The sequence below is a fragment of the Rhagoletis pomonella genome, unplaced genomic scaffold, assembly GCF_013731165.1.
Source record: "Rhagoletis pomonella isolate Grant_MI unplaced genomic scaffold, Rhpom_1.0 Rhpom_scaffold_00006, whole genome shotgun sequence".
NCBI lineage: Eukaryota > Metazoa > Arthropoda > Insecta > Diptera > Tephritidae > Rhagoletis > Rhagoletis pomonella.
In genome coordinates this window covers 64,656,299-64,674,783 of record NW_023458560.1, presented here as the reverse complement: position 1 = coordinate 64,674,783, position 18,485 = coordinate 64,656,299, and the positions used below count along the sequence as shown (strand labels likewise).

General features: G+C 37.0%; 1 protein-coding gene across 1 annotated transcript in view; it reads left to right on the top strand.

Annotated features, from left to right (window-relative positions):
- The first annotated feature begins 708 nt into the window (after positions 1 to 708).
- Positions 709 to 18,485, top strand: part of LOC118741110 — a 112,060-nt gene continuing 94,283 nt past the window's right edge. Inside the window, exon 1 of the mRNA XM_036472944.1 lies at positions 709 to 795. Coding sequence (XP_036328837.1) covers positions 709 to 795 — 87 coding nt within the window. The remainder of the gene's footprint in view (positions 796 to 18,485) is intronic.

Sequence of the window (18,485 nt, the reverse complement as noted above, 5' to 3'; positions counted from 1 at the left end):
ACAAATATATATGTACATAGGTAACCGCAGTGACAAGCAAAATGCATTGAATGCTTGTATGGTTGGACATGTTAGTGTGTGTTAGTGCCTCAGCATATTGCGGTTGACAAGAAACCATTTATCGTTGACTACCAGCATACGAGCGCCCTCCGCTGTGCTTTGAAGCGCTTTTGACAATGCATGTGTAAGCGTTGTATGTGTGTGCATGTGTATCATCAAGTGCACTCGTCAGCTGTCGACACACCACGGCAAATAATTCAACAAAACACACACACACATTTAGCTTCAATACTAATATACATTTATAGTATGTATGTATATATATTTAGTACAAACTTCTCAATGCATGTATTTCGTTATTTATTAACACACTTACTTGAATTTATTTACAGTGCATTTATGTGTCATATGCTGCTTGCTCGTGCATTTTATGCAACGTTGGAAGGAAGTGAAATAGCATTTATGTCGGCAATGAGATTTAAAAAAATTATATTTGTGCGCAAATAAACTTCGAAATTCTTTATTGTGATAATCATATTTGATATTTGTTGAGTTTAGTTAGAATCATTGAAAGCAGAGTAAATACATAAAGTGAAAGTGTAGTGAGTCAATTACACATACATACAAAGTATATAAATCAAAAATCTGTTGGCTGCTTTTGCTGCTGCTGCTCGAAAAGTAGTCTAGCAACAAAACGCGCAAAGCAACATGTTGACAACACATCATTTGGCACATTTGCATCATCATCGGGGCAGCACAGCGGTGGAGTTGGATAAAATCACAAATCTAAATACGGTAAGTGGATTTACATATTTATTTTAGAATAAATGTTCTAGATACATATATAGTTAGCTATACACATATAGAATAGTAGATTATATTATGAAGGTAGCATTATTGAGACTTTTGTATGGGTCTTATTCAGATTGTAATACTAGAAGGAGATAACAAGGTGATAGCGAACCATGACATATGAGTAAAATACTGTATATTTTGTATTCACTAAAGGAGACAATTTTTCATTGCCATTGCCAAATCCACCAACATTTTTAAATTTTATATTTATTTAATAAATTAAATTACAAACAAAAATAATTTGCTGTAACCAAACCTCTCTCAAAGAGCAAGTTTTGCTTTCCGTATAGCATCGTTGCTGTTCTAGAGCGCTGATCTATGCTCTTCTCGAAAGTTGCAGATAATCTGGAATTTTAAAGGAATCTCTTTTAGTATTTTGAAGTTTTTTATGATTTTTAAATTGCTCGATGTTTTGATATAACAATATATTTAAGGCCATTTCTAAGTGTTTGTTGGATACTAATACGCGCCAGAACCTATTAAAAGCATTGAAGGAATACTCCCAGCAACCTACAGTTGCGACAGAAGATTTTCAAATGGAAATTTTAGTTACGTAGAATTCAAAATGGAAAATTAAAAAAAGTCCTACGGGAACAAGGCCCTGATGGTATTTAAAATTCGATATGATTGTATTCCAGCTTATCTTCATTTTGTGTTTTAAAATGTCTTTATATTTACACTTCTTGGCCAAAAACCGCAATCTATTTGCATGAAGGGTTGCAATGCTTATTTTCAGTGACCCATAGTAAATTTTAACGAATAACGGTTATTGTCTACTTAAGTAGGTATACAGGGCGTATGAGCAACTTTTCAAAATATTACTTTTCGGACGATTTCTCCTTATTTGGAATGAATGTCCATATTTTAGATCTGGACCAATCTGGACTTATTTATGAAATACAGTATGGCTGAGTAGTTAGAGGTGGTTGGTACCACGCCGTAGGACTTGATCCGTTGTCCGGGCAACATATAAATTTGAAATAGTTTTTTATGACTGCCCTTCGGCATACAATAGTGTATTTATTCCAGGAAAGAGCTTCTCATTAAATCCATCATCCATTTGGAGGCGGAGTAAAACTGTAGGTCCCTACGTTTGTATAAAAATCAAGACACACCCCACTAATTCGATTATAGGTTCGGATACACACTAAGCAAAAGTGTAAGCGCCAAAATATTATTATTAGATATATAAAATCAAGAGTAAATGAAATAAATTTATAGACTTTTAGGTACATAAGACAGAGACTCAAACGAATGACCACGTGTTGATTTTCTTCAAATATTCGTAATGTTTTTCGAGCAATTTTTTTGTTATTTTTATGTAAAAATATCGTCTAAGCTTTAGCCAAAACCTTGTAAATCACAGTTTCAAACTTTATAAAAAATTCAGGAAAACTCAACAAATTTTCATTAAAATTTAAACTTTTTATTCTGAATTGTTAGAAAATTTTTGGGTATGCAGTTTTATAGCCCATATAATTTTAATTTAATGAAGTGCAAGTTTCAAATGGCTAAAAATCGCGTTGATTTTTGAGAATTTCTTTTTGGTGACGGATTTTTACACTTTTTTTCACATAACTATGAATTTCTTATGAGATAAACCGCGCGAGACCGTCAGCAACAAAATTTTAAAATATCAACGCAAATATTTGTAAATTACGCTTGATATATTTAAAAAAAAAAACCAAAAAAGTAGCCTAAAAAAAATTATCAAAAATCAACGCGATTTTTTTGCTGCATCCCATAAAAATTTTCTAAAATTTCAGAATAAAAAGTTAAAATTTTTATGAAAATTTGTTGAATTTTCCTAAATTTCATAATAAGTTTGAAATTGTGATTTACACGGTGATAAGACGATATTTTTATACAAAAATAACAAAAAAATTTAGCTGGAAGGTATTACGAATATTTAAAAAAAAACAAGACGTGGTCATTTGTTTGAGTCACTGTAAATTTTTGGCCCCTAAGCTAGCTAATCCCGCTAGAAAAAAGCCAGGTATAAATGATTTTTTCCACATTTTTTTGAATTTTTTTATTATTTTTGTACGTACATAACACTGCCTATGAAAATTTTCCTTCGCTAATTAAGTTCTAAAAAAATACGTGAAGAGGTTTTATTTTTTTCATAGCTTGAAGGCAGAGAAATTAATTTAATCAAGAAGTGTATTATGCAAAATATAAATATGTACTTATACATACAGACATATCTATACATACATCGCAGTCACTTTACATTTTTAATGGTTCAGCGCGATAAAAAATTGAGGAATAAATTTTTTTTAAAAGTGCACAAGACACTCATGTAATCATCAGTACACGCATACATACATACGTACGAGTACAAGCGGCAGTAACACACATAGCCAAACACAAGTGCCATACAAAATATAACAAAGTTATGACATATGCCACAACCGCTGTCACAGCCGTTACCGCTTCCTGTGACTGCTGCTTCTTTGGTAAAACAATTCAAGTCGAGTAAAGTCGTGAACTGCGCAGTTCAGAATTGGGCTGCCAGCACATCTACATATTTGAGTATGTGTTTTTACACACATGCCCTCACATATGTACATACGCATGTGGATAACCATTTATTTTTAGGCATGCTACGTACTGTGTTTGTACCGATTTCGCGACATATTTATCGCAATAAAAAATCTTTAGAACAAATATCACTGAGTGGCAGCAGGCAGACAATCAGTCAGCCAGCCCATGGCGTTAGCTTATAGCGCCCATCCGCATTTTACATCGCTGAGTGCATGGTAATCGATATAGTCATAGTTGTCAGCCATAAAGCTCCACTGCTCTTCTGCTGATTGACGTGCCTTCGATGGCCTGACAGCCCCTGAAGATGATTGAAGAGTAAGCAATTTTTTAAAAATGGAATGAAGAAACGAAATGCGTAGTAAGGCAGTGAGGAAACAATCAAAATGTAAAGCTTTTCTAAGGGACGGCAAAAAACAAAACAAAAGAAATTCAAATGAAATGTGCCAAAATCTTTCGCTGAACGATGACACGTACAAATTTACTAATATGTAAGGCTCTATGACTTCTAAAAATACATATGAAGCCGTGAGAGCATAAGTGGCCTAAATCAATGTTTTTTTTTGGCATTTAGCTACTTAAATATAATAAATTTTAAAATAAAAGTCGCTTATTTCTTTATTTTATGGTAAAATACAACATAGCGTATCATCAAATTAAGGAATAAGTGACCTTTATTTTAAAATGTATCACATTTGAACCGCTTTTAAGAAGTTAATCATGAAAAAAATGTGGGTTAGGCCACTTCTGCCTTCATGGCCTCAAATATCAGAAGGGAGCACGCATGTACGTGAGCTTCCATCCTTTCGAGTATGCCTCCTTGTCCTCAAAAATGTGTTTTATCCATTAAATCTTTAATCTGACCTCAAACTTTGGGCTAATTGATTCCTCTCTAATTAGTATCGAATTCAGTTTTCGCCAATGTAAAGTCGGAAATGTTCCTTTTTAAATATTTAAAAAGTCTAATACATGCTCCCCCATAACCCATAGTTCTGCGGTTTGTGAATTTCCAAAACTCTCATTATTTTGTAGTAGCTTCAATATCTTAACTTTACTGCCTGCAAACGAGCTACATGGGGCACCATTCAAAAGTCGTTCAAATCTCATAAAAATGACGATGCTATGCAGTGGAATAAAACAACAAATATCGTTCCCAAGCAGGACGGATGAGGGCATTGCCATTGATGGCTGCCATAATTGAAGAAGCGAGTAATTCTATTGGAAGAGTAAAGCAAATATAAAAGAGAGAGGCAAATTGACGAAAAGTTGGATGAAGACGCTAGAATACGTAAGAGAGGAAATTTCAGCACTGTGTACGCTGGATTCATGTTTATATGGGCTGACGGTAAGGCAGTTTTAGAAGTGTGTGCTGTTAAGCCATTCATTGTTTCTGCATTCAGACTCTCGCTCTTGTGTGTGTGTAAATTTGAGCCATCATACCGCTTCAATGAAGCATACAGCCGGCGACCTAAACTGAATACCTAAGTAATTGAAAGAGCGTTAAAACAAAAAAAAAATATCAACAAAGTTGGCAAGGCCTTAATGAAAGCGGAAATTGTCGATTATTCCAAACGGATATTGTGGGCACTCACACTTCAGTCAGCATTAGTAATCAGCCAGCGAGTTCCAAACGCTAAAACTTTAAAATTACTGTGACGCGATTATGGTGCAAATAGTTATGGAGGGTTATTCTTGTTGTTACCTTCGTTTTGTTTTCATAACATTTTCTTTCTATTGTGCACTTTCTGAGCAGCTGCTAATCGCTTCAGCGCCCTTGAATGCCAACAGAGACATTTTATTTCTAAATGATTGCTCATTAATTTGCTGAAACGTTGGTCGGCGGTGGTGGGACTTTTATGACGTCGGCTAAATAGCGGTGTTATGGATGGAATGTCAAAGGGCCCTGAAGTTCAAGGTTAGGTTTATTGTTTGAATTGAATTGTAGTGTATTTTTATGTTGGCAAATGCTTTCACTTTATTACAAACTGTTTAACATTATTATTTCAATAGAAAAACAGATTTGAATTATTTATTCAATGACTTGGTATGGCTAATTTTTTAATTGTACTAGCACTTGGTCTTCGACGACAGATCTTTTTGCTAGCATTTTGTTAACCCTATGGTCAATTACCAGGCACGTGGGTATCTGTTTTGAGCTTAAATTGCTGGAAGCTCTTCAGCAACGTACTCTTAACTTTTTTAATGTTTAAAGTAGTCTCAAGCTTATTACATACGAGAGTCAATGTACCTTAATGCAATCTGTATATGCTTGGCACCTAACCACTTTTTAAAAGCATTTTTTTTTTTAATAAAACAAATATGCAGTTTACATCGGGAACCGGGTCATTTAACATAAAGTTAAAACTGACAAATCTTTATTTTTGGTCTTAAAATATTAATGGTAGAATTTGTTACTTAGCTAAAGTTGAGTATGTAAGATAAAAAACGCTATTTCAGGGCCACCCTTCGGGTCACCAGGTATTGAGAATAAAGCAGCAATCTGGCTCAACAAAGCTTTGGCGGTGTTCACTCGGATTTCGATAACAATTTCTAGAGAGTTCTTAAGGAGCTCGATGTACTTCTGTCATTTTTCTGTCTGAGTCAGAATTTTTTAAAGGACTTTGCAATTTGGAAGATAAGATTAATTAAAAAAAATTATTTAAAAAATCAAGTTCACTTTAGTATAACGATATGGGTACTAAATGAAAGAGAAAATTGTGTAGATTTAAAAAGAATACATCTTTTGGGCTTCCACAGACGAATAGGTATTGAAAATGCACTTTCAACTAATTTATTTTTATTTTTTGGTTTAATTTTTAACACAAGTTTTTTTAATAAATATAAAAAATTCCAGAGGTATTCAGGGATACAATTTTAAAAATATATTTTAAATACCAATTCTTGCTTGCGCACCAAAGGATTTAATCTTTTTCAATCCTACAGAATTGTCTTTTTTATTTGATTTCCATATTGTTATTTTATATTGCACCGAATTTTTTCATATTTTTTTGAATTAATCACATCTATGTTATTTCAAGGTCGTTAAAAAAAAAATCCTATCGTCATAGGAAAGAACAAGAAACGCAGTTTTATAATTTTTGCACCACATTTTTCGCGAGTATATTAATTTTTTTTGCGTGTAAAGCTGACTATCGAAAGGTGTTATTTTACCACAGTATTTATAGCAGGGTTCGTATTTGCACACACATGTGCAACACATCCTAACATTTTACGCTCACACACGTGTGCTGTGCATATAAAAAATTAAAAATTTGCTCACATCGCTTGTGTGTGCCGTTTGGTAAAAAGCACGGGCAAATGTGTGAACTTTCTTTTTATTAATGTAAAGCACACGCACATGTGTGTGCTATGCGTAGAGAAACTTATACACTTCGAATTCTAACTCAAATGTTAAAATAATTTTTTAATATGTTTTCTGTCATATAAAAAACAAACAACATCTCACTTTTTATTGAATTGTCTTTGAAAAAATAACGTTTAATAAACAAATTCTTTTACGAATATATTATGTGCATGTGCATGGGCTGAAATTTGTACAAAAATCGGCTCACACCCATGTGCATGTGCTTAATAACAAACAGCACACACTTTTCTGTGAGTAGAGTTTGTTTTCCACTTATGCACACACATGTGTATGAGCAGTGAGTGCAAGTTGAATGTGTTTCTGGCGTGTGTGTGAGCAGAGCATGTGTGTGCAAATACGAACCCTGATTTATAGGCCATGTGGTAATAATGCAGTGTTTGGAAATGGAACATTATGTTTTCAACAGGGTTCATTCCCGACAAGTAAAGCGAGAAATTCGAAAAGTTGGTGAAAAAAAATCGTTGCCCTGGTTTCATCTCAGTGGAGTAATGGCCTCAATCTTCTTTCCACTTATACTCATCGAATTAGAAAGATTTGGGCTATATGCTCAGAAAATTAGAAAGCGTAAATAACGGGACCTTGGATAATTTCAAAAAGCATTTAATAGCAATATGAGACGAAATATTAAATCACCTCGACCGTGCCGCCCCAAAAATTATCCCAAACGTTTAAAGCAAGTCTTTCAAATCAGGAGCACGAGGCTTGAAATTGTTGGCTAAAATATACCGAAAATCATTTACGCTTTTATGAATTAATCGTTAATTAATCGAAATAGAGCTAACCATATTATTATTCAAAAAACTTATTATTTTACACGCTGTACATATGTATATGTACGTGCAGTCTTTTGAAATATTAAATCCGAACTATGCGGCTCCTCTTAGAGAAAATACCTAGTCCTCAATCATAGTATGCAGAAGTGCTTTATAATGTGAGCAATAATAAAGTTTCATTTCTAAACAAGCATTTCGTTAGTGCCACCTTTCCGATACTACATACAAATATAAACATATTTTACGAGCAATGCACGCTAGGCACTCTAAGCTGCACTCCCAAGCAACTGGCACTCCTTCAATGTATGTAAGTACGCCAACGGCATGCTTGAGAAGGCGCTAAAAAGGCGGCGGTGCCATTGATTGCATTAAATATAAAATAAATACAAAAGTGAGTGTGTATATGTGGGCATTAAAAATGCAACAAACTACAAATTAGAATAAAATAGAAATAAGTATATACTTGCTGCTTTTCAAATAGTGCACTCTTACTCTTATAAATGCACAGCACCAAGGAGTACAGGAGAAAACAGTCTTTACACGCTGAGCAATGGAAAATTTTGCAAAGGCGAGATGTGTGAAAACTTTGTTGTGCTTGAGAATTTTGCTAAAATAAATCAAATAAGTGAAAACCAGAGGGAGCGAAAATATCTTAGTGAAGCATGACACTGCAGACAAACAGCCAGTCTCCAGACATTTTCACTCTGCGTAATTTTTCGGCAGTATCTCGCCAGCGGCAATAGCCAAGCAGCTAAAACAAACGGCAGTGAAAACAAACTGCTACAGTGCTCGGCAAATATTCAATAATAAAGATGTTTTATTTAGTCTTTACGAGCGCGGGTATTATTGCTCGTTTATGATTTGGTGAAGAATTCTTTAAGAATTAATCGCAGCAAAATGGTTTTTGGAACATAAAAAGTGGGAAAAGATAAACAATACTAGTATCTATGTGTAAGAACCTAACAGTTTATGTAAAGTTCGAGATACCAAGAAGTTTTTTTTTTGCTTCAATACACAATGCTTTAAATTGGCGGATAAAGAGAAACGTTGCCAAAGATATAGCAAATCCTTTATTCTTTAAACTTTCTGAACGATCAAGTGCGGAGCTTGTTCCAATGACATTCCTAAACAATGGCAATGCTATGTAGAATAATGATTTTTGTAGATGTGGAAAGCTGCCTCCAAAACGAAGAAAGTCCGCACCTGGCGATTAAAGGTGGAGTGATCTCGCCACATCTATTACTTAACAACGTGGCCTCAATACTTAATAACTACTCAAAATGAACCAGAGGTAGTGAACTTATAATGAATTATGGTAGTCAGACTTATTTGCGTGGCTGGCCGCAGTGACAATAAAATAAATTATTTTTAAGAGTTGCCATCTGTAAATTTCAATTTAACTTATGAATTCAAAAAAATACCACAAAGTGGGTTCCAAACGAAAGAGGCTCTCTGTAGCTCTGTTTAGAGCTGTTCAAAAATTAAATTAAATTTAGATTAGAACAAAAACTCAAAAAGTTCCAATAAGCTTTCTTTATAAAAATATTTTTAAAGAGAGTTGCCATCTGCTAAATTCAATTTAATTTTTAAGTTAATTGAACTATTTCAGAATCAGTTTCGAATCAAACGCGGTTAAGAAAAGTTGTATTTAGAAAATATTTTTGAAGAGGGTTGCCACCCGTTGTTTAGGTCCGCGACCTAAATATATTGCACCACCCTAATCCGCGTTTTGTCACTTGATGTAAGAGCACACAAACACATACGTAAGTTACGGCTATCTTTCCAGCCGCTAACAACAAGCCCCACTGTACGGTAACTTATTGGAGGGGAAACTTAACGAAAGTTACTGTGCGGTGGGCTACATCCCTTTTCGTTTGTTGGCACTCTTTCACTTCTTAGAAGACAGCAAGTAGATCACGTCAGCCATCACACCACGTTCGGTAAGCCAACTCTTGTGAGCCACACTATTCAACCTCATAGATATTTACAAATAAAACGATTTTTAATTTCACTGCACTAAAACCACTGTGTCTTTTATTTTCTCCTATTTTCGTTACACTAACTTTACGCTGGTGCGCTCCATCTTCGTGCGACGCCACCTGCGTAAATATTGGTCCTTCGAGCCGGATAAGTAACCACACTATACAGTCCACACAGCATCTCATCTGAGTTTTTTTCAACGGCCTCAACCAATCGTCACCAGCATCACGTTCGTCCACATAGCATCACAGCAACTGCCACAACCAACGTGCCACAAGAGCCACAGCAAGCGTTTTTTTCTTTGGTTTTTGCTACACAAGCAACGTTTTGGTTTGCATCACAGCATCACGCTTGCATCACAGCACCACTAGTGACAGCAACACATTTTTGAATAAAGCAGCATATCGCACTACACAGCATACAACAACACATTAAGGTACGTGGTTTAATTTCATTGCACTTGTGTGTGTACAAATCGTCAAAAAAAAAATAAAAAACTGTGGTGATATACATATTTTGAAAAAAAAAAAAGACGCGCGTGATTATTGTGTAAAGCAAAAAAGGGGAGAAAACACTCAGTGCTTATTATTTTGTTTAAATAAAAATTAGAACACTTTTCACTTTTTAGTGGGGTACCGGCTAACATTAACGAATTGCGCGAACGTCCATTTTGATTCGTGATACGGTGTTGTTTGTGTAAAAATACCAGTCGCATTTACCGAAGCACAAGATTGATAAAATTTATTCCTTTCTTGCAAAGCACAGAATTTAGTTTTTTCTCATTTTACTGGCTTTCACTTTTATTTGCATTTTATTAATCGCGTAAGTTCAAGTAGATTTTGCGAAACTCCTTTGGTTTCTTTTCACATTGCACTTGTCTATTATTAGTGGCGCGCTTGTACATATTGCTGATCACTTCACTGGGTTGTTTCCCCCATTTATTTGTTGGTTGCATAAAATCACAGCCGCGCTTGAACAAACACAATTTCTTCATAAGAAATTTTTTAAAATAAACTGCATATTTTAAATATCAATTATTTACACACGTATATCACATATTTGATAAGTTGGGTGGCGAGTGACTTGCACATTTTTTGCATATACGCACATACACATACGTAATTACGTATTCGACAGGCTTATTTGGCTGGAAAATAAATAAATCGTTATTTAAATACACAAGTTATCTTTTGTTGTTCTTATAAGAATTAGACTTATTTCGGGCTAAGCGTTTTTAGTGGCAATCTTTTTCTACGAAGCGGCGATTCACACAAAGAAATCTTTTGTCTTGCGTCCACTTCAGTTGCCTTTGGTCAAAAATGGACACCTTTATTCGTCAGGCAGATTCAGTAACAGAATTGGAATCTGACTACAACTCTATGCAGCCATCAGAGCACACAAAGCACTCCTTAACTTTCCAAAAGGATGAATTAAAGGCTCTGTGGGAAAAGGTAAAAGGGTCTTATGATGAACTTTGCGCATCAAAAGAGCTCGAAACCAAAGACCTGGCAGCAATTAAAAAGAAGTATAAAAGCACCTACTTCAGTTTTTTGCGGTGCCAAGCAGCAATGGCTGATCTTTCAGAGCAACTCGCAAAGACTGAAAAGGAAAGCGAATACAAGTCAGGTCGCGAGCTTAATATTCATCTCCCTCCTTGCGACACAGACATTTTTAAAGGAGATTATCTTTCGTGGCCATCGTTTAGGGATATGTTTACGGCTATATACATTCTAAATAAGCGCCTTACCCCAGTTGAGAAGCTGTATCACCTCCGGCAAAAAACTCAGGGGGAGGCCAAGGAAATAGTGCAGAGATCCCCATTAACCAACGATGGCTTTGGTGCGGCCTGGAAAAATCTTTGTGACAGGTACGAAAATAAACGTATCCTGGTCAATGCCCAATTAAAGGTATTATTTAATTTAAACGCAGTTGAGAGTGAATGCGGTAGCTCCATCAAGAAACTGCAACGCGACATAAATAATTGCATCTCGTCGCTTCAGTGTCATCAGATTGATGTTTCAAATTGGGATGCAATATTCACATATTTGTGTTCGACAAAACTGCCAGAAACGACACTGGCACTATGGGAGCAAACCATAGAAAATAAAACTGAGATTTCCAAATGGGTAGATATGGATAGATTCCTATCCAATCGGTTTCAAACACTGGAAACCGTGACAGGTCTTAGGGGAGATATAGTTTCGAAACCTAAACCACCAAGCTCTCGGAATTCTGCAGAGACGCCTGCAAAAAAGCTTGGCGCCTTTCAAGTCAGTGTAGCAAAGGCAACATGTAAAATGTGCAACAGCAATGTACACAAGCTATCAAAGTGCGACAGATTTTTGCGTCTAAAGCCGACGGAGCGAGTAGAATACGTGAAGAGCATTCGCAGTTGCTTGAATTGTTTATCTGCTGGGCACACAGTCTCAAGATGTACCAGCTCATTTAACTGCAGCACTTGTCATTCGAGACATCACAAGTTGCTCCATATGCCAATTCAGCCAAAAGCGACAACTGATCCATCGGGTAGCGTGGAATCTACTCCAAACCAGGCTCAATCAAGACGCGAATCTGAAAAGGGAAACATCAAATCGGTTACAAATGTAAATTCTTGTTACGCAAATACAAGTAAAGGAGTTTTGTTAGGAACAGCACGCGTAAACATACACTATAATGGTATACATTTTTCGGCTAGAGCGCTTATAGATTCTGGTTCTGAGTGCTCGTTCATTACTGAGAGACTCAAACGGAGAATCAACCTGCCATCAAAACGCTTGCATGCCCAAGTTTCGGGCATCAATAACTCTGTATCTGCGCAGGTAAAAGAAGCGTGTGCTATTCAACTTCGGTCACCCACAGACCCGTTAATTAATATAGAAGCAATTGTGCTGGTTTTACCACAATTAACCGGGGATCTTCCGACTTGTCAGATAAGCGCAATGACGCGGCAATCGTTCCCAGACTTGGTCTTGGCGGACAAAAGATTCTTCGTCAATGAGCCAGTTGACCTGGTCTTAGGAGGAGATATTTACCCGCAAATAATTTTAAGCGGAATGAGGAAGAACGTATTAAATACGCTTCTCGCGCAAGAGACCGTGTTCGGTTGGATACTGACTGGTCGCGCGGACTCAGTCAGTCCAACTAACAATATCGTATCGTATTTTAACGAAGTCACGTTGGACAAGCAGCTAGCTGCATTTTGGGAGCTGGAGGATGTCCCAAAGAAAAAAAGGCATCAACGAAGATGATAAATACTGCGAAGAGCTCTTCAAAGCAACTACAACACGAAATACCGATGGAAAATACATTGTGTCTCTACCTTTTAAACGGGATTTTCCGAAAAATGTGTGCTTAGGACCTTCGCTGAAAAGTGCATGCTCTCAGTTCTACCGGAACGAGACGCGACTAGCGAAAAAGCCTGTCCTTCAAACAGAGTACAACCGGGTTGTATCTGAATACGAGACACTAGCACATATGTCAAAAATTAACAAAAACATTTCACCAGATTCAACGGACTGCTATTTTTTACCGCACCACGCCGTTTTAAAGGAAGAAAGTACCACTACAAAGGTCAGGGTTGTATTCAACGCATCATGCCCAACCGCTAATGGCATGAGTTTGAATGATGTCCTCCTTCCAGGTCCTGTACTTCAGGCCGATTTAACGATCCTCATACTCCGTTGGAGACTGTACCAATACGTCTTCAACAGCGATATAGAGAAAATGTATCGGCAAATATTTGTAAATGAGAATCAAACGAAATATCAGCGCATAGTTTTTCGCACCTGCCCAAGAGAACCAATTAGCTTATACGAATTAAAAACGGTGACTTTTGGCATCAACTGTGCTCCTTATCTCGCGATAAGGACATTGCATGAACTAGCTGATGAGGTCGAGAGCTCGTTTCCAATCGCATCCGAAATTTTGCGAAAGTGTATGTACGTGGACGACGTACTTGCTGGAGGACACAGCATCGGAGCAGCGATTAAAGCTCGAGAAGAAATACTACAGGTACTGGATTCAGCAGGGTTCCCGTTAAGAAAGTGGACTTCGAACTCCAGTAAAATACTTGAAGGTATACCGAAATCTCATCTACTCACAGACGATTTTCTAGAGTTTGAAGAGTCTAGTACGGTAAAAGCACTTGGCATCAGATGGAATGCCAAATCTGACTACTTCTATTTCACAGCAAAACCAATAGAAAATCGTGACGTCATCACTAAAAGAGCGATACTTTCAGCTATCGCCAAACTGTTTGACCCGCTCGGTTGGCTCGCTCCAGTGGTAATTGTCGCCAAGATCATTATGCAAAATATTTGGTTGGAGGGAACTGGTTGGGACGATACCGTGTCTCCGACCACATTAGACCGTTGGCAGGCATTTATGCACGACTACATGGACATTAATACCATTCGCATACCAAGATGGGTTCACTTTACGCAAACAGATGACGCCGAAATACATGGATTCAGCGACGCTTCGGAGAAAGCATACGCGGCGACTGTTTTCTTGAGAGTTAAGACTGCGGAAAAAGTTGTGGTCAGCCTTCTAATGGCAAAAACAAAGGTAGCGCCCGTCAAAACAATGGTTACAAGAAGACTATTCGAGATGGCCAGCACAAGAATCGGACTTTGACACAACCATTGAAGAAAAAAGGGTGCATGTTCATGCAACAACAAAAGTAAAAGACTTTCACGACATTCTCGATCGATTTTCTGATTTATCACGGGCTTTGAGAGTAATATCTTATATTATGAGATTCTATCAAAGAATCAATCCCAAAACGAAATCTCCCTTTAAAGCGGAGTGTCGTTCAATTTCGGCCAACGAAATTAAAACAACGACCCAACGCTTAATAACAATTTGTCAAAAACAATATTACAGCGAAGAATATACAAGGTTAAAATCTGGAAAATCCATCGACGGAAAAAGTGAAATCCTGCCTCTTAACCCGTTCATCGACAAAGATGAGATTCTGAGGGCTGGTGGTCGACTGAGCGCATCTTGCGATCTGTCCTACAATGAACGTCATCCTATCATTCTTCCGTATGGTTGTAGGTTGTCCCGTCTCTTTGTCCAGTTTATCCATAAAATTTCCGTGCACGGAGAAAACCAGCTGATGCTGCGACTTATCCGATCACAGTATTGGATTCCCAGAGTGAAAAACTTGATACGGTCTGTCATACATAACTGCAAGGTCTGCACGATCCACAAGAAACGGTCGCAAACTCAACTTATGGGAATCCTTCCCAAAGAACGCACAACCTTTTCCCGTGCATTCACAAACACGGGGGTGGATTTCGCGGGCCCGTTCGACATCAAGTCCTACCGGGGCAGAGGATGTCGCATGTCAAAAGGCTACGTCTGTCTCTTCGTCTGTTTTTCGACGAAAGCCATTCACCTTGAAGCTACCAGCGACCTTAGCACCGCGTCCTTTCTAGCCGCTTTCGCAAGATTCGTTGCTAGACGAGGATGTCCAAAAAACGTTTACTCCGACAATGGTACTAACTTTGTCGGAGCCTCACGATCTTTACGATCGGAATTCAAAGCATTTTTAGCTGAGGCACGCAATAGCACCCTCACTAAGTACAGCCATCAAGCCTTAGAGTGGCATTTCATACCCGCTGCGGCCCCTCACATGGGCGGTTTGTGGGAAGCTGGGGTGAAAAGTTTCAAAACCCACTTTAAAAAGGTCGCGTCCGACCACAAATATACTTTTGAAGAGTTCACCACACTCTTATGCCGTATTGAGTCTTGTCTCAACTCACGACCACTAAGCCCCTCTTCAAACGAACCGTCTGACCTGGAGCCGCTTACCCCCGGTCATTTTCTGGTCGGCGGGCATCTTCTTGCCCCACCCGAAATCGATGTAAATGAAAGTCCAGCCTCAATCGTAAATCGATGGCAGAAACTGAAGGCCCTACACCAGACATTCTGTAGGAGATGGAAATTGGAATACCTCACCGAGATGCAGAAACGCATCAAGTGGAAACATCCACAAACCAACTTAAAACAAGGGGACCTGGTCGTTGTTAAAGAAGAAAACCTGCCACCAAACGAATGGAGATTGGGCAGAATAGTCAAGCTACACCCAGGTTCCGACAACCGAGTAAGAGTAGTCGACATCGAAACAGCTAAGGGAGAAATCAGAAGGCCAATTGCAAAATTGGTCCTACTTCCGCCCTACAACGAAAATAGCACCACCTCGCAGTAAACTTCCTACCTACTCTGTATTCCACTTCACAAAACCCACCTATTCCACTTCTTACTCCCTACGCAATCCCACATCTCAAATGTCAATGGCGTTTCAGAGTTCAGCGTTCTCAAACACCAAACATTCCAGCAACAGAATTATCGCTATGAATAATTTCAAGAGCGCATCTCAAAAACATGAATATTTAAGTAATATAAAAGCATCTTCTGATTCCGTCACCCAGAGTTTTTATAGCATAATAACAAACTCCTATTTAAACACAATAACATAAGACACATATTTATATATGCCATATACATACATATAAGTATACATAGGCTTGTTATGACGACACCCATATCAGAACAGTATTTACTCAAACTCAACAAATTTTTGAAGGTAACCTCATTCATTGGTTTTTTTTATATGAATAATTCATATGCCGTTTTGAATGAATTCATGCAGCCCTCTACTTCGTATGCACGAAAAATTGTATTGCAGGGATTCAAATTAATAAAAATCAGTGTTTTTGCTCGACATTCGAATTTATTCTGTTTTCTATAAATTCGAATATTTTCATTCAACCGACGTTAAGATAATTGTTCCTATATTCTAATTTGCTGCTTAATTGCTTAATTTTTTTTCTACAGTTCCTATCAAACGAAAGCAAAAACCAGAAATGAAGTTTCATGAACTATGTGGTAGTTTAAATCTACACTGCAGTCTTTATGTGCCTTTAGTTCACAAGATCATAAGAGACTGCATCTGGAATATCATGAGCTGAATTAGGGTGCATGAGCCATTTCAAAACCAAGACTGTAGCTTCCAGTGGCGGTAGAGTTGTGCAGCAGCCCAAACAAGACGATTCAAATTGTGTTTATTTGAGAGATTGGAGCCTTCTGCATTTGGGACAAACCCTACGCGTACACTACTTCCAGATCTAACGAATCTCAGAGCATTAATAACTCACGACGCTCGGTTTGTTCAATATCAGCAATAACCCAAATAGTTAGGAAGTGTAGTTTAGCGTTACCAATATTTTTGGTTGAATGTTTACCGATGAAATATTTTAAATTAGTCAAAAGAGTCGCCGTCATATCTCGATTTGAGAGTTGGCCCAGACCCCGCACGTTCGTTAAATCTTTGCTTTCATGTCCAGAAAAATCGAGAAATTCAGAGGCTTCATTACTAAGAATGCGTTGATTTAAGCGTGGCATTACATGATCCTGATTCATTAAGTAATCATTAACAGAATCAGAGTCTGTTAAATCTCCTTTATATACCGCTTTCTGAAAAATGCTAGCCTGTTGAATAATTTCTGAAAATATCGCTTCTTCGAATTCACTATCAGAGGATAATAAATTTTGTTGCATAGGTACACCATTAAGTAATGCTTGTGGGGAATCAACAAAACCTAAACGCTCAATGAATTCCGCCGTCAATTGTTGACCATAGTCATAATCGGAGTCTTCTCCTAGAATATCATCAATGTTACTGCCATATAAATTACTAAACAATTTCTCGGTATATAATAATTTAAATTAAAAAGCCGAAGAGACCTTTACGGCTGAATTGTCTGTTTACAAAATATTCCCAGCTAGTAAACTGTGCCCCGTTTAAGTTGATACATATTTGTACATTTTGAAACTCCATAAACAAAATTATGACGTGATCGCTAGTTTTACAACAGCCGATTTCTAATAAATCTAATGTAGAACCAGCTTTTATAGTACATGACTAGTGGAATTCACTGTAAATGGTATGCCCCAGGTATAAGCAGCAGTTAAAAGGGAAAACATAGAATCAGTTTTTCGTTTTTGTTTTAAAATTTCCAAAATAAAGTGGTTTGAGTATTGGTGATTGGACCTCAAACCGCTGGGTCACTTGCTTTAGCGAAGTCGCTGAACAAATGCTGAAACGTTCATCTCAGGAAATAGGTGAACTCCTAGAAAACAATCCCCCTGAAGGTGAAGAAGTACTTTCGTCGATTAACTTTACTTCGTATATTTTCAAATTGCGCAGCAAAATGGAAATGTTTGGTGACATGCAACGTAATAAATTGACAGTACAATCTGTCGCTCCCGTAGATCACAAGCAAGTGGTAGCTAATCAACGGAGTGCACACCGAGGAGTGCACACCGAGGACATTTAAATATTATACATATAAACAATACACTCTTCCAACGATATTTTGTGTTATACATACGGTGACCATAAATATGGATTCAACATGAAGGACAATTTTTCAAAAATATGCCTACATATATTAACGTAGCATAAAAATATCAAAAGAGTATTTATGATTCTAATTTCTTAATACATTTTAAACTTTAAAAAATGAATCACGTTTTCTTCATCGATATTAATCTTTTTTTTTCACATGAATATTTATAAAAGTATCGCACGACATATTACAATTACAATAGCTTACACGAAAAGTGAAAAGCTTTAAAATATTATTTTATAGGCAAATGTGGAGTCGTTCAAAACGGAAACAATAAAATTTTTTTGTTTTTTTTGGTACTTTTCGCAGTTATTTGTAAAGAATCGACGTCAAGAATCGACGTAAACGACGAGTTACAAAGTTCCCTTTACAGGAATATATAATTTGTGCAGATTGCGCTCCATAGCATCTACATTTCTACATTTCTGTGGCTCGAAATTTACCGTAGTGATATATCTTCCTTATTGAATTTTTAAAATAATGGAAAAAACATATTCAAATGAATCTGCGTATTTGATTGAAAAGCTCACT